Source organism: Haliaeetus leucocephalus, unplaced genomic scaffold (assembly GCF_000737465.1).
Source record: "Haliaeetus leucocephalus isolate CR32 unplaced genomic scaffold, Haliaeetus_leucocephalus-4.0 Scaffold473, whole genome shotgun sequence".
Lineage (NCBI taxonomy): Eukaryota > Metazoa > Chordata > Aves > Accipitriformes > Accipitridae > Haliaeetus > Haliaeetus leucocephalus.
This window is the reverse complement of record NW_010972909.1, coordinates 670,398-696,582: the sequence shown is the minus strand read 5'-3', so window position 1 is coordinate 696,582 and position 26,185 is coordinate 670,398. Positions and strand designations below refer to the sequence as shown.

The following is a 26,185-nucleotide window of genomic DNA, read 5'->3' as shown; positions in this document are numbered from 1 at the left end:
GTGGGGGGCCCCTGCCGCTGGAATTATCGGCGGGGCTCCTCTCCAGGAGCTCCGGTGTAACTCCAGCCTGGGCACAAGGATGACAAAATTACAGCGGATTCGGATTTGCAGATGACGCACGTTGGCGCTGCGTAAATTGTAAGGGCATGACTGTCGGACTGCGCAGCCTGATCTCAAGGAAACACGGGTTCATTTATTAGTGTAGTTCAATATTTCAGTGCCAGGCGTGCACACAGGCTCGGGAAAGGGCAGGCAAGGCACAGAGCGCACGTTATTTAGCGTGCAGTCGTGCTGCTGCGCAGAAAAAGTGCAATCCTGAGGGAGTCGTCGGAATGCGGACCCCAGCGCTGTGCCAGTACCAGAAAACTCCAATACTGGTGAAATACCAAGAGGGTGGAAAAGGAGCACAAGTTCTGCAGAGGTGCCCTGCTGAGCGCCACAGAGACATCCTAAAGGAGTTTTGTCTGGCTTATCTGGAGCGCTAACAAATGGAAAAAAAAAAAAAAAAAATCAAACCCCCAACCCAAAACCCCCACACAACCCACAAACCAAACCTGAGTATTATAATGCTTCTTGATACAGTGGAAATAGGCATGAGAAGAACCAGAGGCTGGCAAAAGGAAAGCAGCTGAATTAAATGAAGTTGCACACTTTCAGCCAAGAGGGTGATTAATCATTGGAACGAGTTCTCAAAATAAGGTATTTTCCCAGGCACTGTCTAGTCAAATGTGATTAACTGGGTTTTGTGAAGAAGTAAGAGGGTGAAATGTCTGTGACACATAGGAGGTCAGCCTACCTGATGTAATTCTCCTTTACAGCCTTAGCTTGGTAACCCTGTGAAAACTTTGTAAAGGTGGCATAATGGATTTCAGCTTGCTGAAACTGTAGAAGGATCATCATCTTGACTTGAATGAGGAAATATCCAGCTTGGCTTTTGGATTTCACTGGGAATAAATAATTAGTATTTACGTAGTTCTTTCTATTAATAAATTTTCACACTTGCAGGAAGGCACATCTAACCTAAAGCCAGATAAACAAGCATAGAGGTGAGGCATGGCCAAGTGAATCAGCAGCAGACCTGGAAAAAGACCCAGTGTCTCCTGGATCCCTGGCTGAGACTTGTTTTCTTGGGAGCACTCAGCTATCTGAAATCCAGCATGTTCTCCAGTCTGTGTAATTTCTTAACTCTGCAAGGCCAAACGTGACAACATGAATTAAGCCTGGAATATCACAAAACGGTGTTCTCGTGAAAAGCATGAGGTATACTAAGAAATTATATTCTAGTTTTTTATTTTTATATCTATGTTGATATATATGTTATTTTATATATAGAGAGATAGATATATAAATAAAATTAGGCTCACATTTACCATGCTATTTCTATGTAAATATAAGGCAACGCTTCTGTAGGGCAGGCACTTCATTTAGGAAGCACTGTGCTCAGAATGGGTAACACTACTTACTTAAACTCATGTAATGGTTTCTATTACTGGGAACTCATTGAGATTTTGATGGCGCTCCTATTTGTTGATGTCTGAGTACTTAGAGGTCAGAACAGCAAACACATCGGTCTTCTGTTTTCCATGCTGTCAATCCCAAATGCCTACATTCACTTGAAGTGATTCAGTGACATATAAAAGGTTAGTACTTACCCCTTGCATTGGGACTTGGTGACAGCTCAGGTAGCTACTTCTGCAGTATTTATGGGATCTTAACAACTGCAATTCTTTTGCAACGTAAGGAGCCTGAGTAATGGGGCTTTCTGAGGCTTCAGATTTTGATTTTACGTTCTTGGCATATACGCTGTTTGTACATAGTACCAGGAAGACAAGTGTAGAGATGCTGAGCAAGCTTCCTTGGGACATGGACAAATTATGTCAGCCTGCCAAGAAATTTAGATTGCCGATTTTAAACAATAGTGATTAAGATGTACAGAATGGTGAAAATTTGTGTTTAAAGTTCTTTGTGTGAGGTTTTTAAAATTTTTTGTTTTTGTTAACCATTGATTTAGACGCCTCCTTTACTGGCTGATGCTGAACAAGTGGCTGCAGGGTCTGACTGGAGTCAGCGCAGTCTTTCCTACATCCTTGGCCCTGCCTAAGACTTCACAGTGTGCCAGCAACAGCAGGATCATTTGCTATGAGTTGAACCGAGCCTGTTGATTTATTTCACGTAATATTGCATGGCCACCTTCACATGTCCAGCACTTGTGGCAGTAGAGGGTATCTGAGATTAATCTGTGAGCTACGGCACTTGCGTGGGAAATTGAGCCCCGGGGAAGCGCTGTTTGTTTTGGCCAACCCAGATTTAGCACTTTGCTTTATGCTGAGACGCTTTATGGATGCCTTTTTGCTATTTCTGGAAGAACTGTCTAGAAATGAGTAAAAGAGATGTTGCAGATAGAGGTGTTTATGAGAGAAGGGGTGAGATTTTTTTTCAAAAGTGACTTGTAATGTGCGTGCCCGCCCTGTGAAGCGTATTGCCAGTCAGATGGGGAGCGGTAGTGCTGCTCGTTACGGCACCCTGGCGAGGGCTCGTTGTGCTTTATAAAGCAGATCCTTCAGTGGCGTGGACAGAAAGGCGTCTGAAACTGCTGGCTGCTGGAGCAAACGCTGGCTCCTCGGCGTGACTGCTGCCCTGGTGCTGGGAGGGCTGGTGTGTTCCCCTGACGCTCACCAAGGACCCTTACCTGGGCACGGGTAAAACACATCCAGCGGGTGCCGGTGCCACGGAGAGCGTTTGGAAGTCCGTTTTCTGTCTTTCTGAGGTCGGATGAGTGCTGCCTCTCAATTCGGGCTGCTGACGGTTCCTTTCTCGCTGGGAGGAGGTCGCCCCTCTCCTGCCTGGTTTGACCTGTTGAATAGAGATCTATACCCTGTGCAGTTTTTTGCCTGGCAAAAACCCGAATTCCTTAAATTGCCTGAATTAATTTCCTTTGGAATACAGTGTGGCTTAAGCACTTGGCTCCGGGAACAGCCGTGGTGGTGATTCGCGGTGATCCACCGTGCCCTAACCCACCGCCTGGGAATCCTACCCTGAATTAGTGCATAGGGAAGAATGATTAAAGAAAGGCCTTTTCTCTGTTGTTATCAGTGACAGCGTTGGGGGGGCTTTTTGAAAGAGTTGTTGTGCAATGGCTTTGTAATTGCTGGGAAGAAGTAGTTCAGCGTGTGAATTAATTTCACCAGCAGAAAAAAATAGGTGGCTGACTTGTGCAAAGGGAGGTTTTAAACTTCATCATTAAGAGATGATTGAGCTCTCCCTGGATTACAGTAAAGGCTCCACAGATACGGAGGCAGAAGAGGCTGCGGTGGTGTCTGCGGAGTCCTTGGTCTCGCCTACCCTGAGGTGGGTTAGAGCCAGAGTTTTACCCTCCAATTCCTCAGTCCTGCCTTCACCCGCTCCTCTCACTGCGTCTTTCCTTCAGAGACAAGACAGCTTTTGTTTCACAGGGTATTTCTGGAATCTTGCGAATGTGCTGTTTCCATGCTTTTAGGCACAAAAGTGCAAATATCACCTTTGTTTATTTGGAGATGAATTTAAATTAGATTATTTCCCTCGGATGCTCGTGCCTTAGTTTTTTACAGTAACTCTCATTAGTTTGAACAATTATATTGCCCATAGAAAAAAATCATGGTTAGGAGCTTTAGAAGAAATAAAAACAGAACAAAGGAATGATGTATGAGTCTATAGGCATTTTTAAAAGATATTTGTAAGTTAAGAGAAGAATGATAGAAAACAGTGCATTCAGCTTTCATGGTATCTGATGGTAGTGTCAATCCTGAAATATTGTACTGTTTCACTGTTCTTCACTGTATTTCGGTCTTGTAGCTTTATCCTTCCCAGAGGATTTGAAATAGATGCAGAGTTACTATAGGTCTTAATCTTATTTTGAATTACTATAGGGCTTAATCTTACTCTGTGTGATTCCATTCACGTATTCTGACCTTTATGACAATCTGTTTTCTAACAAATCGGCTCTACCCTTCTTTCTCTGCCCTGACCAAAGCAAAAAAAGGTTCGTGAATTACCCTGTTTATAGTTGTGTCAGCTGGTCACAGTATTCCGGATATTTCTTAAACATCTGTGTTAACAAAAAAGGATATTTGACAAGCAAAGAGAAACAAATGCTTTTTCAGGTATTCTGTTAAGACAGTGCATAGCTTTGACATGTTAAGTGTGGTACTTGTCACCCCATTTTGTATTACACACCAGTTCAGAGATTAAGCTGTGCTGCAGATATTCTTTTTCCAAGTGTCAAACTGCTGTTCAACTCTGTACTACATCGAGTCAAGTTTTATATTTATTTCAGTTGCTTCAATTTGTTAACGTCAGTAGAGTTGTTCCTGCTTTCTGAGATTATTTGAGATTTTTCATTTGCTTGTTTTTAGTACAGCTGAAAATCTCACATGTAGTTGGGTCCAATCGGTACTGTCAGTGTGAAACCTTTAGAAGAGGGGTTACCCAAATGTCCTCTGTGAGGCATTAATTAGTGGACTTCATCTTCCCAGAGACTCCTACCCCAGGGGGAACAAACAACAGCGACCTGCTAGGTGATGTTGAGCATTAGTCTAGTGACACGTTTGGTTCTGAGGAATTGTATTAAGAGAAATACATATGTGTGTGTGTGTGTATTCCTGATTTTATTAATTTGCTTTTTGCTAGAACATACCTGTTATAAGGAATAAGTGAAGCTGCTGTCCAAAACTGAGATTCCCCCGCACAGACCTGCTTTTCTCACCTGTTGACCTTCACATCCCATGTCCCCCAGCTTCACTTCCATGCAAAGCCTTCCACAAGAGCTGCCTTTCCACTGTCAACAAAATCCAATCCTGACAGAAAAATACAGCAGGAAGCTACACAACATGCAGCTTCTGGAGTCAGTTTTATGTAAGCATATAGGTATCTTTAGGTAGTATTTTTCAAGGAGATGTGATATTTTCTTAGCAGGTTGAAGTTGAAGTTTACCGGAGAGATTCTAAGAAGCTTCCTGGCCTGGGAGACCCTGACATTGACTGGGAAGAGAGCGTCTACTTGAACCTCATCCTACAGAAGGTAACAGTGATGCTTATTAATTTTTGTGGGCTGTTTATGCTAGAGAGGTTTCAGGGAAGGCTTTGATCTGTCCCCTTTCCTCCCTAGCTTGGGGGATTTGAACACTTCTGAATGATAGAGAGAAAACATGGTTTTAATTTTGCCTTTCAGAGTCTAAATGAACATAAACTGAGATTTTTATTATTTTTCAGTACAGTCCTAATAGCTTTCCTCAAAAAACTTTAAATATATCCAGTGAAGTGGGGCTGAATTCTATGCTCTGTAACAAAGCTCTGCAAAATGGAAGGCTTTGTCAAGTTTAGTAGTTCTTGAGAGTGAACGAGACTGTTAGACAAGCAGCATTTCCATTAGAGTTCATAACACAGGTGCAGCTAAGAGAGGGAACTGCTAAGTAGAAATGCAGTTAAGGTGTTACGTATTACACAAAGTTTGCTGCACTTGACATCAGAACTTTAATCAAACTTTTCTTGTTGGTGGTGGAAACATGAAGCTAGCAAAAATTATTTCTTTAATTAAACTCATAAGTTGTTCAGTTATTGCATATGTTATATTGACGCTTAGGGAAGCTGAACATTACTATAGTCATTCGAGATCCCTTTAAAGTTTTGTTGATTATGATCTTGAAATGAGAGACTGCTGGCTTATTGCACACATCCTGAAAACCAAATTGTTTTCATTCTCTCCCTTTCCTCCCAAAAGTCTCGTTGCAGAACAACTCTGCAGAGAGCAGTTTCTGCCTTTATTTGATGTTGAATAAAACCAGAATCCCTTTGCTACAATCAAAATTCAGAGATGCTGTTACAGCTGGGCATCGCTGTCCAGAGCTATCATACTTGCTCCTTACAAGTTTTTTCGGGTTGTTTGGCAGGCTGTGTTAATCGTTTCTGACCTCTCCGATGTGCTGCTTGTGTTCATTAGTGTTTCTATTTTTCCCTTTTCAAAGGGAGGATATCTTTTCCATTTCTACCTTACAGTGTGCTTATATGTGCGTGTCATACTTATTCCCCCCAGCTGACCAGCAAGCTATTGTTAAACAATATTGACAGGAGTTTCTTTACCCGTAGGTTGTGCACCTCAGCAAGCATCTGTACAAAAGATTTCAGCATTGCTGAGTTAATAAACACAGGCTTTAAAATCGCAGGAGTTTCAGTAGAGGAAAGAGAATAAAGAAAAAGGCAATACCAAAACATCTTACTTTTTAGCCAGACAGCTAAAAAAATTAAGAGAGAATGTGTTCTGCTTCATGCACATGAATGTTTTGTTTTTCTAACTCTAAACCTTTATTTCTCTATCTGGTGCCCTGTTTCAGCTGGATTATGTGGTGACATGTGCTGTGTGCACACGCTCTGATGGAGGAGATATTCACATTCACAAAAAGAAATCTCAGGTGAGATTACCTTGTTATTACTTGTGGATAAGAGGTTGGCATCCAGTATTACCTAATCCTAAAAGCTGTATCAAAACCAGGCCAGTGTTCTCAGGCTGTGCTCTGACAGGTGCATCCGTGTGAAGCATCTCAAATATTTGTCTAGTGACATTTCCTGCCAGTCATCTAAATGTGAGATCTAAATGTTCTTTATAGTCCCTCTCAAAAAAATTGTGAAGACCTCTGCATGCTTTCAAGATTTATATCTTTGCTACTGGATTGGGGGGGGGCAGAGTATGCCCAACTGTTAACCAATCTGAAGGTAAACCTGAAATTGTGAGACCTGGATTATGAGAAACCTTCAGGGTAAATCTGTCATCTAGGGCTATTAAATGGTAGACAATTTACTGATTACCGATTTACCTTTTATTTGTTTTATGAGATTCTGGTTTTCTCTCTTAAACTGCTCATTCCTTCCATCTCCACACCAAAGGCTTTTATCACTTGCTTGTGTGCAGCATACACTTAATCCAGGGTTTAGCACAGTGGAGGAGACTGATTAATAAGCGTGGAGGGGACAACAACAAGAAACCCCAGACTTCTTCACTCAGTTTCCAGCAGATCTTGCAACAACTCCTAGTTGGCAGAAATTCTTCTTTAAAAGGTTCCTGTTCCTGTTTCTCCTAGGCATTTCCATTCCTCTAGCTCATTCAGCTGCTTGCATGGCTTTACCTAAAATAAACCACTGCTCTTTAATCCTTTAATTTTGTTTTACCATTTTAAAATAATTGTTGCTTTGCCTACAAACAAAAACTATCAACGCTGATTATTGTATTTGTAATTTGCATTAGTTAGGCACGTAATTCCCTTCTGGTGCTGTTGAGACACCATATTACACCACTAATGTAAGCCCTTTATTTCTCATCGCTTTTTCCACTGCTTACTAGTCCAAATTTCATCCCCAGTTAACTTTTGCAAAACTCTTTTGAGAAAAATCTGTAAATATTACATGCAGATTTGGAAACTAGGAAGATGAGGATGAGGGACCTGCCCTCACTGCGTGTGAGCAGAGTTCAGAATAAGGAGGGGGTTTTCTGTTCCTCATTCCTACAGGCTCATACTGTGGGACTGCTTATAAATTTTTCTTTGCCTCCCCTTTCCTAGGAGAAACTCAGCACACATTAAAACTTACCAGTACATACTAGTAACGTTTCAACATCATGAAGTTGATCTAGGGAGAGAGAAAAGCCAATTCGGTATACTGTGAAAAGCATATTTGCAGTAGGGCATTTCACTGTAACAGGCATCATGGAAGCTCTTAGTTTTAAATGAACAAAAGCTGACTTTTGTGGATCTGTATTACCGCTCTGATGGTTCTTGTTTTAGAAAACATATGTTACCCTGTCAGTGTGCAGCCAGGTGTTGAACAGGTAGAAGCCCTCTTCAGGCGTAGGACTTGATGTGCTACTCCAGACCTATGACAAAGCTGATGTGTTCATACCAGTAGAGTACCTAAGGCACAAAACCAGTGTAAAAAAGGCTGACTTTCCCCTAAATTATTTTGCAGACTGCATTGATTCTCTGCTGGCTTGACAGTAAGATCTCTACAAACTGTATTTTCCTCAGGTGTGTCTGTCTGGAGATGAGTTTGGGGGTTTTTTTTTTGCTTTACTTTGGATGGCATGAGAACAAAGATGCCTGGAGGATGTCCTTGTTTCAGGCGTTGGTGCAAGTGTCATCTCCGAGGAGTCTTGTGACATCAAAGAGTGATGTTGATCTTACTGTAGTACTAAGCAAACAATAACAATGAAATTAACTGTACAAACAAGTAGTGTTAGGTCAGTTACTCCACAGTAACTTTCTTGCTGTGTGTGCTTTTACTTTGGAGCACATTGCAGTAATTTAAAGGTAGCTCAAGGTGGTTTTCTCTGTTAATGAAAAGGAATATACCATAGGATGGTGAGAGGTCAGGTACACACGGGGACATTTACTGTGGAGCAACTAGTATGTGATAACTTGCATGTGAAAACTCAAGGATTTTACAAGTGGTGTCATTATTGCAAAACAGGCTGTAGTCAGAAACCTGCCCAGCTTTGCCTGCAGGTTGTCCAGCATCTCTAGCGTAAGTGAAAATGGTGGCTGACTGAGCAGTGTTGGACTGTGCTGTTCTGGTGTTAATTCCATGCGTCCATTCCTGAGCACATTTACCTGAGAAGTTGTTTTTTTTTTTTCCCATGTCTTTGTCAGCAAGTGTTTGCGTCTCCTAGCAAACACCCAATGGACAGTAAAGGAGAGGAGTCAAAGATCAGCTACCCCAACATATTCTTCATGATTGACAGTTTTGAAGAGGTGAGTTCCTTGTTGCAGCAGCAGAGTTTTGTCCTATTCTAGTCTCATGTCCTGATTAGCTGTTTTCTTGTACCTTTTGAACAAATGTTCTTGGCTAATTGGGGGTAATCTTCCAGTACTGTTTATGTTATTTTATTTGACCTTCCTCTTTCTTTAATGTTTGAAATCTGAGCTTAAAGCTGGATTTTGGTATCTGTCTTTATGATGGGCTAAAGCAAGACAGGCTGATGTAAGAGCTGCTTATCTCAACACACGATTTGCAGTGTGCACTGCCTGAAGTCTGGTTTTTGAAAGGCTGGGGTAGAGCATACAGCTCCCTTGCTTTCTGCCATTTACATTGAAACTGCCTTGGGCCTGAGGAGAATCATGGGAATCTGAATATATTTGAACTTTAACAGCTGCAGTTTGCCTTGAAGTGTTTCATCTTGCATCTTTGGCAGGTTTTCAGTGACATGACTGTGGGAGAAGGAGAAATGGTTTGTGTGGAGCTAGTGGCCAGTGACAAAAGCAACACCTTCCAAGGGGTGATTTTTCAGGGGTCGATCCGCTATGAAGCACTCAAGAAGGTCTATGACAACAGGGTAAGTTGCTCCCGAAAGACAACGTCCTTCGCAACAATAATACTCTGACCACAGTTTTTCTTTGCTGCTGAGGCTGTTAGCTTTTTGTCCTGTTAGATCATCTGCATCATGGTCTGTCTTTTTTGGCTTTTTTGCCTGAAAGCTAATGGTTTTGGCTCAGACAGCTGAGAGCATTCAGATCAGGGTATATTACTCTGGTGTTTGCCAAAAGGTGTGAAGTTGATAAGTAGTCAAGAATGTGACACAAGAATGGATCTGAAGGGAGCCCCTTCATTTTCTTGAAAGGTCATAGATACTTCTAGTTACTTCAGAGAAAGCATGTTTTGCAGGGAGATCTTAAACTTTGGTAACTACCTTGCTATATGTAAAACAAGTTTTTCTTTAGTGTGTTTTGTACTCACAGCTGTTTTCAAAAGACCACTGTAGTTCACTGCCACAGAAAGAAGCTTTCTTTGCTTTCCTACAGAAACACAAAATGCCAGCACTTTCAGATTCAAATTCAGTACTTAGTGCTGAAGTCAAGAGAGTGCAAGAGCCAATAAACTTCTCAGTTTGTTATGAAGACAATCCTGAGAAATTTTTAAAAAAGAAACACAAAAATCCTCACAATATCTGCTGTGACTGTAAATTTCATTTCGCTTTGTTCCTACCCTTGTCAGGAGAGGTCTTAAATAATTTCCCTTTTCGCTGCTTTAAAAGTGGGTAGTTATGCTCTTCTAGCCTTTTTTTGAGAGAACATGAAACTGAAATTCTTTCTCTGTCCCAACCATCATCTTATGGCCTCACGCAATCAGCAGGTGTGTTACTAAAATACACTGGAATGCAGAATCACTAAAGACAACATAAGAAGAAAGGCCTGCAGTGGAAAGACAAGATTTGATGTGGTAAAGCTACCTCATAGCCTAGGAATGTCCTGTTTGACCACACAGCTACTTTACACTGTTCTGTTAGGTGCAATAAAATTGTTAGCTCTTCAAATATGCAATGATGGCCAAAGGCAGAACTTGCAATTTGACCATTCTTTTAACAGAACAGAAGCAATCTCTCTATGCTTTTGAAGGTTGCTTGATTTCAGTTGTGCCTGTATTAAGTCTTAGTACAATACGAGTTGTGTTAAATGACGAGCATCTTGGCCCTTTCAGGCGATAAATTGCTGAAAGCTGTGATAAACCACTTTAAGTAGGACTTAACTGTAACTTTATTTCACTTGGCAAAGCCTTGACTGTTTTCATATTGGTCTGTTCCTTTTTTCAGTTCTCAGTTCAGTTTTCAGTTCAGTTGTGGTAACTGGAAATTGAGCCCTTCTGTCTGTTGAGGGGGTTCAAAAGCTGTCAGGGTTTTGCGGTGAGCAATGCGATGCAGGTTAGTTGTGCATGGGGGCTGGTTCTTTATGCTTTGGCCTTGACATTGTGGACACACAAAAGTCAAATTGACTTGCCACAAAGTAGTGCCAGAATGGTGCAGTGCGCTTTGGTAGTTTGAAGCATCTCGTGTGTGCCTGTTGCTTTTTGGACTCAAACAAGTGTCCCTGCGCAGGCTGTGTTGGGTCATGCACGTGCTTGCTTGTGCTCTGGTGTGCCACGTTGTGGGGGTCTGGATAAAAACCTTTCGTTTTATCTCAGCGTGCCATTGAGTAACTCTGCCGTTTGGGTAGCTGAAGGAGTTGATTCTTCTCTGAGCCTGTTTTTGTATCTGTAAAGTTACTTCCCTTTTGGAGATCACTTCAGATTGTGGCTTAAAATACTTGTAAGAATCAAGATAACGATCATTATCCACTATGTTTTTTACTTATTCTTAGATAACTGCTTTCAGAAAATGTTGGGTTTTGTTGGGTTTTTTTGAAACATGGAGATGATATTACATGGTTTTCTCTCCTGTCTTGATGCCTTGCAGGTGAGTGTTGCAGCTAAGATGGCTCAAAGAATGTCTTTCGGCTTTTATAAATATAACAACATGGAGTTTGTCCGAATGAAAGGGCCGCAAGGGAAAGGACATGCAGAGATGGCAGTGAGTAGAGTTTCTACTGGTGACACCTCACCGTATGGGACAGAAGAAGATTCAAATCCAGAATCCCCAGTGCATGAGAGAGTAAGTAGCAGACGGAAATACTGACTTAAGGTTAAGCATGAACATGTTTTGCTCCAAAGCCAGCAGATGGACTGAAGCTGGGATTAACTCACATCATGGTTCTGAACTTAGGTTTGCCTGTATGTATTTTGAACGTACTTGGTATATGCAGATGGATTTTTAGCACAGTTTCCCTTGAGCAAATACTGAATACAGAGATAGCTGGATGATTCATACTTCTGGAGGAGTGTTTTGTTGAAACAACAGCGACGTTGATGCCAGGGAAAATGATGATTCTGCCGGTTTTCTATGAAAATTAATAGATTCCATTTCTGTACAAGATGGGATTTACCTAGAAACATGGAATTTGTCTGTTATGTAGGTTGCTTGCTAAACCTCACAGGAAATGGTACTGTTAGGAGATTCTGCCACGGACAAATGCTGCCAATGTGAAGCCTGTATATTAAAGCAAAGATTATGGATCTAAATGCAGTACCTATTTTATGCATATGCTTAATTTCAATGCAAGTGCAGTGAAATACCAATAGAATCAGTCCATAGGTGCTGATTTGGTCCTTATTCAGTCCTGAGCCTTGTTTTCCATTAAGGCATTTTACCTAGTTAATGGGGATTAGGCAACATGTCTTCAAAATAACTGCACAGATGTGTCCTGACCTGGGCTGGGTAGTTCCTGATGGATTCTAGTCTAGTTTCCTGTGTAACATAGCTAACCTGTGTAGTTTAAAGGTCTGCAGGACTGCTTCTAAATGTCCCCATGCAAGCTGCTTGGTTTTTGTTTCTGGCTTCCTTAAAGGCAAAATGAGCTGCTGGCACAGAGCTTGTTAACTGGATGTGCTTGCTGTCTGCAGTAGAGATACAGCCTGGAGAAATCAGGCCGGGAGGGAATTCCTGATCTTTTGGCTCCAAGAATTCCAGTGTCAACTGGAAAATGTCAAAATGGATTTGATAATGTATTATCATTGCTTTTTGCTAATGGTTTTAATGGTGATTTGCCTGTTTCTGGTCTTCCCTGCAGGTGTGGTATGAAATAGCTGCAGAATTAAAAATAGAGACAAGCACAAATTAGAGATCAAGTGCACTATGAGGATCAGTTGGGTGGTAGAATGCTTCTACTTTTTTTTTTTTTTTTTTTACACAATGATAGAGGGACAACATAAAGTGTTTCTGCAGTGCAACACCAACCTGGCTTGGCTGTTGTCCTTGCTCACATGTCACCTCCATCCTTATTTGTATGGACAGATATGAGCAATATCAGGTGTCATCTCAGGGAGAGTTATGGGATTGTTAAATTAACTGTGTGCAGAAGGAAGGATGAGATAGAAGTTGCTCACCTCCATCAGCAAAGTAGTTATCCCTATTTTTTTTATTTGAAATGAAACTATTAAAATATCTACTGGTTTTGCTAGTAATAAGCACTGCATTTTAGTTTTTTCTGAAATAGCTATGCTTGAGTATAATTGTGGTTTACTCAAGAGCAACTACTGCTCTGAAGGAAGGGTGTCTCTATAGTTTCATCCCTAACCTGTGTTTCACCATAGGCAATTATATCCTTGCATTTGTCATCACTTAGACAAACCAAATCATCAGGGGCATCTCAACTTGTTTTTCTCCATCCTATGTTGAAACGTGACATACATATAATTGTATGTTGATGTCACTTTTGCGTCAGCATCTTGGGTTAAGTAATTGCTTTGTGACCCTGCTTCCCATAGGCACGGTGACCTTTCCCAGTGATCCCATGTGGCATCCTTCTAAGCAGGGAAACTACTACCCTGTGTTTGCCAAAGAAATGAAGATGCACAGTTCTAGTGTGTCCAATACAATACATTCTTAGCCTATTAAGTCTTTCTGAATTTCAACATGCAAAAATAAGTTTGACATTCTTGGTGCTGAAATTATTAATTTTTTTTCCTTTATGCCTATAAATCCTTGTTAAAAGCGATCAGCTGAGGAGAGATGTTTTTCATTATTGACGTAACAGTTGAGGGTGATGATATATCAAAATATTCTCATCTTGATGAGCATCTTGAAGCTAAGATGACTGTTCAGTTGACATTCTCTGGCCACTCTGATAAAACTTACAGCTAGACACCAGTCATGATTCTGATTTTTATGCATGTGACTGCCTTGTGACACATATTCAAGACTGATTATTTCTTACTAGGAGCACAGAACTTTTAAAACAAAACTTTCTCTAGCATTTCTTCTGTTTCCCTTTCAGGTCACTTCTTTCAGCACACCACCAACCCCAGAACGCAACAATCGCCCATCCTTTTTCTCCCCATCCCTCAAGAGAAAAGTGCCCCGAAATCGAATTGCTGAGATGAAAAAATCCCACTCAGCAAATGACAGCGAGGAGTTCTTCAGAGATGATGATGGCGGAGGTGAGAGAAGCAATATCAGCTGAACAGACTTGTCTGGAGAGGGCACAGAGCTATGGAAAGGGATCCCAATGCCATTTTCCCCACATTTGCAGTGTGAAAAACCTAGCTCCACAAAGTCCAACCCAGTGCCACTCTGAAAATGGGGTTATTCACAGGCTTGGCATCTTTTTGAAGACTGGAGACCAACAATTCCTACATATATTTAAAACTTGCCTCCCCCTTTTATATAGACTCATTTGAGAGAAATTTGAACAGGAAAGATCCTCCCCTGTACCCAGATACCAGGCTCTCAGGTGACACTTGTCCAGATATCACAGTATAGCGGCGTAGAGCATGCTCTCATGGACAAGTTCTCCGAATTCCCTGATTTGATCCAGGGTTGGTTAAAGTTGGTGAAAAGGCATTTACTTCAACTGGCTTTGGATCAGTTCTGAACTCTTTAAAAAGAAAACCTACTGAATTTGTTTATGTAGTGCTTTAACACCTTGTGGAACTCTTCCTTTTAATTCTAGTTACTCAGTATGAAACAACCAACAAGATAAAAAATAGACTCTGATTCAGGATATAGTGTATAAATCCAATCATATTGCAGTATTGTTAGGTGGGAAACTCACAAATGTCGAAGTCCAAACTGCTTTTCAAATGTTTAAAAACAATTCAGTAGAAAAGCCAAAAAAATCTATCTGTTGACATGCTAATAGAGAAACACAAAGGTAATTTCCAGATCACAAGTTCTGTTTGTAGTAGCAAAGGTATTACCTGTCAGCGGTACTGGACCAGCTTAGCTAATAAAGAATTGCACATTAAAAAGAAGCTTAAGTGATAACGTTTAATTCAAATTCTGTGCAACTTAAACTGGTTATAACTAATTCAGGGTTCTGTCAATAGAAACCTTTCCTCATCTTTTTTCCTTAATTTGCCTGGTCAAAATGTCTGTTATTTCAAATGAGACGTGTTTTTTAGCATGCTTTACTAAGCAAAGGGTAGGGCTTGGCTCAGTTACTACGGTGTGGGGAGAAGGGCAGCTTTCCCAGCTGGAGTCCTGCTTTTGCTACCTCTCTCCTGGAGGTTGCACAGGATAGAATGGAGCTCAAGGCCCTCGTGGGTGGTGGTAGTGTCTGCTCAGTATTGTTTTGCAGGGTTTGATCCTAGCGTACTTAATGATAATGATGAACATTCCTATTATTTTTGTTTTCTTTTCCTTTGAATATATTTACGGAAGTAAACAAATTCCAGGTTTTCTAGATATTTTATATCACGCATATAAAATACCAAGAAGTGTGGTTTCACTTTAGTTATAAATGTTTTGACCTTATTGTTCCTGGTCCTAAAAATAAACAGGAATATTTTAACAGCTTATGCTAGGAAGTCTAATTTATTCAGAGATGAGATTTCCACAAGGAGAAGTAACTAAATGAGATTTCTTTACAAATTTCAGAAACCTGTGTGTCCTACCAGTGTTTGCTCAGGAGCTGCGGTGGTGAAATTCTTGTTTCAGAGTGGGAAAGCTGACTTCAGTTCACCCAGTGATGGGGTTTTGTAGAAGCGGAGATGTTCTGGGGCATCTTGGCCTCATGGGTGGAGGATAACTTGCTTGTCTAAAGATCAGCCAGTGTCCTTGGTCTGGCCAGTGCTGCCGCAGATGCAGACAGACTTGTTGTGGCCCATGAGGGCCCACTTCACTTGCTTTTGCTGTGTGCAAGCATGACACAGCAGAAGAATTGTACTTATTCCAGCTGCTGGAGTCAAACCCTTCTGACCTGATCACCACAGTGCTCTTGGCACAGCGGTAATGCGTGGGGAGAGGGAATAGGCTGCTTAGCTGTACACATTTATAGGGAAGGAGGGAAAACAAGATACAGATTTTTGGTTTTTTTTTTTCTCCCATATTGTTACGCGTCTTTCTAGAGTAGCTGCCACTATGTATTTTTCCTTTGCTAGGACCTCTTTGTTTGGATCAGGACCCACTTTTAAACAAATGAGTCCCAGAGCTTGAATCACTCTGGTCCAGAATTATTATGTTCACTTCAACACCTGCTTTTAGCACTGGGGGACAGGGCTGAGTTTTACAGGGGAATGGAGGGAAAGTTTAGAAACACTCAAAAAATACAGTGTATGCATTCCTGGCTGTGGGAGACATCTGCAGCTATAAAAAACTTCTCTAGCTTACAGTGAACTCAGTATCCTTTTGTTTTAAAAGTTATTTGTGGACCTCTAAACTAATTATGAGAAGAATGACACTGCTGAAGGGTCCCAGGTTTGGCTTGGGAAATGCATGGAGATGTGCAGTAAACTGGCTTATTAATGCTGACTCTACCCCTGTCTGGTAGATGTCAATTTTCCTCATAAGAAACAATTTTTCTTCTGTTACACTTGTGAATTTCTGCATGAGTAACTACTTAATTTTAGGGATATTCTATTATTTTGTATATGGGGGAAGACTGGGTTGGGATTCTGCTTGTGCACTGTGGTAGTAAAGGCTTCATTCCCTCTCCTGGCTGCTCTGTTAGCAGGTGATTGTCTACTACTGCTGCCAGCTGTTGGTATTATTCATTATCTTCACTGGAAGTGGTGAATTCTGTGCTAGGCAAGATCTGACTGATTTAAAAAATATAAAAATATGTCGGGGTTTAACCCCAGCCAGCAACTAAGCACCACGCAGCCGCTCACTCACTCTAGTAATAGTGTCCTGCATGTGACTTATCTCTAGACAACGAATAGTAGGCTTTCCTGGTTTTTTGACTTTCAGAAGTCTTCCAATAAAATGCAGAAAGTACAATCACTTTAAGCTTGCTATCTTCTACCTTTACAGATCTGCACAATGCGACAAATCTGAGGTCGCGGTCTTTGTCTGGAACAGGACGGTCTCTGGTGGGCTCGTGGCTGAAGCTGAACAGAACAGATGAAAACTTTCTACTCTATGCACACTTAACTTACATCACTTTGCCATTGCATCGAATTTTAACAGGTGAATTTTAACATGTGTTCTGCATAAACAGAGTCTCCTTTGATTCCAAGACAGCCTTCTGCGTTGTGGGATTTTGCTGTTAAGATAGAGGAAAAGTATTTCCCTGTAAGGGAAATACTATAGCAGCAAATCTGTGCAAACAAGTGGAATGGAGTCAACCTGTTCTCTAGCTTTGGGTGGGATTTGCTTGGTGACAATTCAAACAAGTTTGTAGATTGTTGTAACAAACTTCCAGAGGAGCAGTAGTTGCTTTAATACTGGAATTCAAACTTCATCCAGCTCATTAGTGCAAGGCAACTCATTGTGAGCCCATCCACTGACAGCAATAGTTGTAGCAGAGACCTGTGACTGAGAGAGCTGCAGAAAGGCAGCTCTGGAATTTGGAGAGACCTCCTTTGCCAATTTTGACTCTTAGATTTAGTTTCCATGTAAGCTGATTGGACTGATCAAAGTACCCACACTAATGCCTATAAATCTGTCAGGTGTCCAATGTCTTCAGCTAGACATAATGATGTTTGTGTGTTCTACCATGAGTAATCAGTCCCCTGTGTTGTTGATCTAAGTATGCCAATTACTACACTGATGACAGCCAACTTTGTTCAGCCAGGCTAGGAGAGCACAGTAAGTTGGGGTTTACAGTCTGCAGGCAGTACTGAAGTTTTGATTTTCATCCAGATAACTCTTGTCTGCCTACAAATACAGGTGGACTAGAGAAGACAACTGGTCTGTTTGACCTGTACCCATCAGCAAGCCTGCTAGCCTTTCAGGGATACAGCTTGCAGTGTGAGGGTGCTCATGGGGCTCTTGAGATTCAAGTCTAAAAACTGAGAAAGCAGCAATGGTTAAGGACTCTCTCCTCTGTCCGAATGCAGTGGCTGTTTCTTTCATACAGACATTACTAGTGTTACTGTCCATTCTCTTCATTCTTCCGAAGTGAAGCCCTGAAATACCTTCTCATTGACCATTGTGGGCAGAAAGAAAGTTTGATCCAGCTGTACAGCAGTATCTTAGGCAGAACTATTGCTCAACTGCAAAATTTAGACCAGAATGAAGTTATGATCTCAGAGCAATGTAAAGTCCTGTCTCTAACCTTGGAAGATCCTTATAACTGTTACTTCCTCTAAGAACTTAATCTTTTTCTTTCTCTTCCCATCCAGCAGATGGGATGACTTCTGAATAGGTTTGTCTGGACTGTGGGCTTTTGATCAGTGCCTGCTTTTTTCTTGTCTGGGTCTAAAAAGGGAACACACCTGAAAACAAAACTGATCTATTACACAGTGGTTATTTCCAGACTGTTCCTGAAAGGTAGCTAGAAGGAAAGGAGTTAGGAAATCTGTTGTTAAACAGGTTAATCTGCTGCTAAAAGAGATGAGAAGATAGTATGGGTATTAATGTAATTGGTTGCATTATGCTAGTGTAATAGTAATAGCTGCAGTCTTGTCCTCGTTTGCAGGCTGAGATGTCAGAGCCTCTTGCAAAAGTAGACTGGCTCTTACTCTACGGAAATTGTAGCTGATAAGGTAGAAGTGGAAATTATACTTAGCAAAGAGGTGTTTCTACATTTGCCCTTTCACTGTAAATAGGGATTTATTTTGATTTAGAATTACAGATTCCAGTAAAAATTGATCCTCTGTAATTAAGGGCTGATTTTGAACACTGTTTCAGCAATATACATTATTATTCCTTATGATAATTGTGTTGATAATCTTACAGCTATTTAGCTGGAGTTACCGAGCTCGCTCACTCACTCTCTCACCACAAGCATTTTGGAGTTCACAGAAGATGTATTGTTCCTGCTGGCATTTAAAACTTGCTCAAGTGGGTGGCATAAATGCCTCCATGCTCAAATATTTGCTTTGAGCTTGAACATCCTTTCTGAGACATAACTTGTTTAACATAAGGTTGCAGGAGTCGGTATATATACTGAGATGCACAGAAATAGGACATAAAATGTCTGGGCTGTTAGGCAGAATTTTAATCTGCAGTTTTTCCACTACCCGCGTTTGCTTTAGGTCGACACGTCGGGTGGAGCCCGTTACCAGTGCCTTTTTGTAATTAATGCATTGCATCAGTGGCAGCTTTCCAGCAAGCGGGAGCATTACACGTGGGGCAGGGTGAAGTGGGAAAGATACTCATTTCCCTTGAGTAGTTTAGGAAGCCTTTACTAAGAAATTAAAATCCCAGTCATAGTGATCAAAGTACATTTTTAAAAGGTCTGGAGTTTATACACATTGGTAAGACTTCCTTTGCTCGAAGCCTTCTCTCCATGCTAGGTAATCCCAGTTCTCTCGGCCTCTCCTCGTATGTCAGAGGCTCCAATCCCTTAATCATCTTTGTGGCCCTTCACTGGACCCACTCCACTGTGTTTCATCCTTTACAAGTGTGTCTAGAGCCCTCTGGAGCTGTGGATCACTTTTTACTCATGTCATCCTCTTTGTGCAGCTGTGTGTGATCAGCCTCTTAATTAAGTGTGTGCTCCCATTTCCCATGTTCTTTATTCTCTGTGTAGCCTTGAAAAGGACATAGTAGCCCAGTTTCCAGATATTTCTGTGTACTGCTGTGCCAGTGTGCTGGTTTTACTGTCCACATTTGGAAAGATGCCCATGATTATGACAGATATTTTACAGGTTCATATTCTGTCATATTTGGACAATATGGAGCTGAGGAGCCAACAAAAGGAGTGGGTTTGTGGCAGCTTTTTGAGTGCAGAAATGTAGGCTTTGGGCTGGAAAATGGATGAAACAGTTGAATTATTTGTACCCATGTGTTCAGAGCCAAAAGTCTCCTTAAGGGTCTTGGTGACGGTGCATTTCTCCCTTCAAGAAAGGGAGAACCCTTGGCATCTCCTGTAATGGCACTTCCATTTGTTTCTCTGGAAGATTACGCCACTCTGTGTCTGACACGTGTTGCTTCATCCCGCTATAAATGATCCTTAGGAGATCAGCTGTCATCTCTACGTGATGGGATATATTTGTGGCTTACCATCTCTCGACCAGGGTGCAGCTGGGGAGGAATTAAATTGGACTTCAACAGGCAAAGTCGCATACTCGTTGCGTTTTAAATTCCTTTAGCGGCGTAACGCGTGGACTGTGCTGCAGTCCGCAGTCGCATCTCCAGGTCTTTATGCTTTCTGGTGCTGTGGCTACTTTGGGGAGCCTCCTAAGCTTGTTGTATCTCTTTGTTTCTCTCCCTTGCCCAGATATCCTGGAAGTGCGGCAGAAACCAATTCTGATGACATAGCAGAGAGCGGGCACTGCCTTGGAGCCTTGTTGCCAAGTGCCTAACCACAGCGGTTTTCTGTGCTAACACTACCATCTAGTGTCAGGAACATAAACCTCCGCAGGAAAAAGGGAAGTCCAAGAATACCAGCCGATCAAAAGTGCCTCTTTCTTCCTTCCTCTGCTGTCATACACCGTATGCCCACTTGCAGTACATCGCTTGAGTGTTTCTGACTGGAAGAGGACTTTCAGCAAGATAAAACGACAAGGGGCTGTGTTTAAAACGAGTCAACTCTTTACGGACAGTTTGTTACTGTGTTTACTTTATAACTAAGAAACCAACAATATGTACAGAATGTGTTAAACTTTATATTCTTTGAGAGAAACAACCTGAGCATTTCGTAATGATGTACTAATGAACGTCATTCCATAGACTCTTGCCCATACGCTCTCTGTGTCGGTTTGGCTTAATGTGTGTGTGAGTGTGTGTGTGTGGGGGGATTGAAGGGACGAGAGAATCATTTCCTACTGAGGGAGGAAAAGGAAAAAGATGCTACAAAGATACGGCGCCATTTTGGTACGTGCAGCAGGTCAGGTCAGAGCTTGAGAGGCTGAAGATGTTCCCATTTGTTCGTGTGTCACCGTTAGGACAGGTGAACTCTGCTGACAGATTTCCGTATCTACCAAAGAACAGCAACATTTTCATCCTCAAGAACTGGCTAAGAAAATGAGCCAGTGACAAGAAGGCTAAAATGTGCTGCTATAGTAAAGCCGAGGTTCATATCCAGTACTAATGCTGCTTATCTGTTAGCTGAGTCGATAGAAGTTTGAGTCTCAAGTGGAAAAATGGGAGGCCATATTCGACTCAAAAACCTAAAAACCTTACCGATAACCAACATCCTCCTGCATGCACTGGACTTCAGAGTACATAGAGTTGTACTTGCGGTAGCATTTGTAGCCAAGGAGGGCATGAGAGCTGATTAATGGTTGGATTGGATGCTTGCCCGGATTCTTCATCTCCTGGTGGTGTTTCGCTGTACTGTTACATGCCGAAGCATGGGGAGTTTTCTTGAAAGACAAAAGATTGAAATGTAATTCTGCTCTGAAAAGTGACTAAAAATTGCGTAGTGGGAGGTCTGGAATGGTGTGTCAGGAGCTCTCAGGAAAAAAGCCTTATGTTTACAGGTAAAACGCAGCTTTCTCTAAATAGCAGAACTCTGCTGTCCTTGACATTTGAAAGTTAAATGATTGAATACTGAGACTACTGCAGCCTGGTTCACTGTTTTGGTACAGGAGCCAGCAATACTTCCATTTATTTACGACTGCATAACTGGCACAGCAATGGGGGGGTAGCGTGCCACTTAGAGCACGCGAGACTCCACTACACGCACAGAGGCAGAGCGAAGATGCCATTTTTGTCACTTTTCAGACTCTGAGCACCTAAACTTAATGCTGTTGCCACAGTTACCAGATGGCTTGTGCTCTGAGCCTGGACCTTTGTCCCCCTCGTCGCCAGCCTTTCCCAAAGTGCTTTGTTGTTGTTCTTTCAATAGCATCTGATGACTTCAACCTCTCAAATAGGACTTTCTGCTTTTTTTTCCTCAGGCCAGGTTCCATGGGAATAGCTCCACTTCAGCATAAAGATAGACTAACTTTATCGTTCAGCCCAACACGGTGAATCCAGCATGGTAAGAAGGTCTTTTTTCATTTGAGGCCAGCCCTGGAAGCAGTCACCTTAGCGCAGAGTGATGGCATTTCTAACACGGGCAGCACGAGTGCATGGCCGAGGACAGCTGACTGGTTTTTAATTCGCTTCAAATGCGTTGCAAGAGCGTTAAAAAGAGGTTCGCTTCGTCATTACCAGCACAGCCGCTTTTCACGTTGCAGCCTTTGAGCTTTGCTCCGTGGGTGTGTGTACGTGAGGGCGTTCGCACGGTCTGACCTGCGGCGTGTAACGCGGGTGCCTGGGCGTCCGTCCTGAGCCGGGGGAGAGGTGGACTCCGAAATCGGCCGCTGAAGTGCCCTCTCGAGGAACTTGCGAGGCAGCCTCGGTGCTTACCTGAGATCCCTAGGTAGTGTGCTTAATGTCAGTCGGTACAAATAATCCCCCTATGCCCATGCCGAGAATTAAACCAGTCTTCAGCTAGGAGACCAGTCCTACTCTGAAGCCTTCAAGATGCTCCTTATTCTGCGCTTTCATACTGCTAAGCTGGGCAAATCAGTGCTCAGTGTTCCTTTAAATAATCATTGGGGAGGGAAGGGAGAGAGAGGGTTAGTATTTGTACTACTAGTGACAATTGATATCTTCCAGTCAAACAGCCAGGGGAATAACACGCGAGAAAAGGAAATATATCCAGATTGGAACCTGAGTGATAGGTGCTGGAAAACTTCTCAGTCAACAGTAATTTGTAATGCTTTCTTGGTATCGTGTATTACATCTAGGTAGCTTAATTTCATGTGATCTGGAAGACTGAGCAAGTCTTGCTGCATACGATTTCAGAGCAAATGAAGAACGATTCTAAACTACTACATTAGTGTGAAGGCAACATTACAGAAAGTACAGTTCAGATCCCACGTCTGTTATGCAGGAGGTATCCTCTGCTTTGTTACATATACATGGGTGGATTTTGATGTCTAGTTTTTGAAGGGCTGCAATATAAATGTCCTAAAAAAAGTCAATTTATTTCTTGTGTCTTGCTAGTGAATATGCTATAGGTATGTTGAAGACTCACCTTTTTTTATTAGAGAAGGGCTACAGGTATGCCCAGATGGACATCCACAGAAAAAAAGGTCAGAAAGTCTACTGAATGTCAATAGTGCTTTTCAGAAACAAGTAGATGTGCCAGATTCTCAGTTATTCCTTCTCTAAACAGCCAACTTAGGCTTCTTATGTACAGCCCCTGGTTCCCACTTTCTGTTATCAAGTGGGGGAAAACAAATTCAACATTTTGTTCTGCTTTTAAACAAACCCTGAAAATTATAATTTATTGTCCTTGTATAGACAGATTGACAGGGAAGATGATTGGAGTGTTGCTTGGGTCAAGATGGCACAGCTGGCCCTTAGCATGCTATTGCACTATACCAAAAAAGAAAAGGGAATGTTAATAGGAACCTCTCACCCTTTTAATTTGGAGGCGTTTTTAATTCTGTAGCTCCTAAAGAGTAAACCATTCTGAGCCTCTGCTGGCCATTGTAAATAATTGCTGAGGAATGAACTGGCGTGTTCTGCATGCCATAAAGGCTGTATGGCTGTCGATGTCTTAACTGTTGGAGCACAGTGGTTTTCCTTAGTTATGTTGATGCTTGAGAATGCAGCACAGTTAACAAATTCGGGAAGCTTTGCAGAACAGCTTTATTTACAGAATCCCACCATACCTCATTACTCAGTTAATTTCTTCGATCCTTCTGCCCATTCACTCCGTCTGGAGATTGAGGGTTACTACTTGAGCTCTCCATAGATGATGTATATTGCTAGATGTCAAATGCAAGGATGTAAATCTTCTCACCCTTAATGGGTTTTTCACTGCTATCAATTTAGCAAGTAAAAAGCCTTTGTTTTTTAAAGAAAACTCTTAAATCAATTATTTTGTATTAGCAGATTATTGCTCTGCCTTAGAGACCACCAAGTTTGTGAAATTGTGTTCTCATATTGCCAGCCAGCACAAGGTGGGGGTTCCAAGTCTCCTTCTTTTAAAAGAAGCCGCCATTTTTAGAAACGCCACAAATCTTTCAGCTGTCTTGGCTAATCCAGTTCGTGTGGGTTCACGTTCCTTCTCTCTTATTCTCCTGGTCTTCATTGTTTACAAGGCTTGAGCATGTTGGGCTCTGGATCACTGTTACTCATTTTTCCATTTCTGGGCACACTGTGCTTTCCAGAAAAGACAACTGAATGCACAGGTACTTTTCACAGTAAAATGGTTTTCCCAAAGTGTGTTCTTACACAGAGTTTTAATTTAGATAGTTAAGTCCTTGGCCCTGCAGACAGGTTTCTTCCAGCAGACCCTTGCACAGAATCCCATCTGGTCACTGAAGTTCTGTATGGATGTGGAGTCCACGTAAATAGTCTACGCTTTCAGACTATTGACCTGCTTCTTGCCAATCATTAATTTTTCCCTTTCCAGATGATTGCTTGTCCTGTATTTTGTAGTCTGAAGCTTCCCCTTATTAAAGATAGTATAAGATAAAATCTTCAGAAGTGCCTAAGCCCTGTTATCCAGTGGGGTTTAAGAACAAATTTTTATTTAGGAAATAAATAAAGTAGTCTTAAATTCTATCTGTGTTGTGTGTAGCAGCGTCAAGAAATGACAAGTTTATAGTGCTTGGAAGAACTGACCGTCTCCTACGGACTCACCCTTTGTGTTTGAAAGACTCTCATGGTCTCCAAAGGTCATGGCTGAAAGCTCTGGAAAATTGAGTTCTTGTGATCACAGCAGTCAGATATCTGCGAATGCCTTATCTTGTTTTGTGAGGTATGACTGAAAGTGTGTGGCACTGGTGTGTAGAAATTCTGTGTCAAAAATAGGTGCGGTAGAATCCAGGTAAAGGCATTGTGAAGTAAGTAGCTTTTACACCAAACCTTAACAAAAGAGTATTTTACACCAGAATGTAGCTGTTTGGATGCTTGGTCAAGATAATACAAGGCTGCAAGCACGTTACAACGTTGAACGTTCTCTGTGTAAATATATAAATATTCTCAGCCTAATTTATCAGACTAACACATGTTGCATGGTTTGGGTTTTTTTGCCTCATTGATCATCAGTGTTGATTAAAAGGTGATAGGTTGAAAATCATGCTGGCACTGTCCTGAGCCCTTTGAACAAAAAGCAAGGAGAACCTTTGTGCACCAAAAATGGAGTTGACTTTGCATATGGCAGCAGCGCAGAAAGTGTTGGACCCTGCAGCCAATAAACAGACCTCTTAAACGACCGTGAATTCTGTTAATAGTGTTTTCTCTCTACTGTGCCTAGTGGTGTTTGAGTTCGAATGTATTCCTTACTGGTGGCAAGCATAAATGGTGGAGTAACGCTCTGTGGCACTCAATGTTGTACGCGTTGCGAAATAGACACTCGTGAGGCAAAGCGGCCTCTTTAACTCTTCGTTCTTATTCCACTGTGAGTGAAGCCCAACTTCTGACTCTGCTTGCTGAATCTTTCCATGATCAGCCTCTGACAAATTGACATTGTGTAAAAGGGAAGAAGGTAAAAGTCAATGTACTCCTGAACTTGTTTAAAAAAAAAAAAGCTTTTTGTTTTTTCCTTTAGATGGTAGCATTAAAAAAAAACCAAACCCCCAACAGCCTTTCTAAACTGATCTGTGTTTTGTTTTAAACTTACTTATGTAGTCATTAACATCTAGGTTTGTGCAGTGTGTAACACTGAGAGACTGATGGCTGTAATGATTTCTTCCTGATAATTCAGGAAGAACTTCAATATGGGTTTCTGCAATGTTGTAAAAATGAGATTGCCCTTTAGGTCTAAACTGCTTACTCTGCCTTAAATTGTGTGCACTGATATTGAATCTCTTTTGGTTTAAAGACTTGCAAGGCACTGCATCCTCCCTCTCTACCTGATTTTTGTGACTAACCTTTCACAGTAGGCTTCTTCAGGGGATTTTTCTATCTAAATTAGTTAAAATGAAACACTCTTCAAACAAATGTTACCAACTATAGATACCAGTTGACATGCTGATGATTCCATTTCAAAGAATCCCAGACCAGGACTGGTTTACTAACCCAGGTGTGGTGTAACAACATCTATGCTAAGCGTGATTGTTTGGAGATGTGTGGTATGTTGGGCGAAATTAAAACCTAGAGTTTAGGAAGGAGAGCAGGGTGTTTTAGTTCTTTATATGGATATTTGAGCAGATTGTTGGCAGTGTTGTTCTGTGTGTGCACATGCAACCGGACAGGCATCTTCACTGGTTGGGAAATACTAAAGTATGGCTTAGAAACAGTGTGATTTTCCTTGAATGCTTTAAATTGAAAGCTTTTGAAAGCGGTCATGGTGGAGAAAGCATTATTTAAAACAGTACAAAAGGCAAAGAGCAGCAGAAGCTTACAAATCATGGTAATAAACCTCCCCTGTTTAGTCTTTCAAAAGTTAGTGACAGGAGAAGGTGTGCTTGGTTTGGTTTTAGTTTTTAATCCAAATGCTGGGGGGATAGAAGTCTGGCACATA

At 41.6% G+C, this 26,185-nt stretch overlaps 1 protein-coding gene across 1 annotated transcript in view; it reads left to right on the top strand.

Moving 5' to 3' along the window:
* The window catches only part of KIAA0930 (KIAA0930 ortholog), a 38,769-nt gene extending 13,833 nt beyond the window's left edge, over positions 1–24,936 (top strand). Inside the window, exons 2-9 of the mRNA XM_010575276.1 lie at positions 4,948–5,055; positions 6,365–6,442; positions 8,669–8,770; positions 9,211–9,351; positions 11,245–11,439; positions 13,661–13,823; positions 16,636–16,791; positions 19,991–24,936. Of these exons, the coding sequence (XP_010573578.1) occupies positions 4,948–5,055; positions 6,365–6,442; positions 8,669–8,770; positions 9,211–9,351; positions 11,245–11,439; positions 13,661–13,823; positions 16,636–16,791; positions 19,991–20,031 (984 nt within the window). The 3' untranslated portion in view covers positions 20,032–24,936. The remainder of the gene's footprint in view (positions 1–4,947; positions 5,056–6,364; positions 6,443–8,668; positions 8,771–9,210; positions 9,352–11,244; positions 11,440–13,660; positions 13,824–16,635; positions 16,792–19,990) is intronic.
* The last annotated feature ends 1,249 nt before the right edge of the window (positions 24,937–26,185 follow it).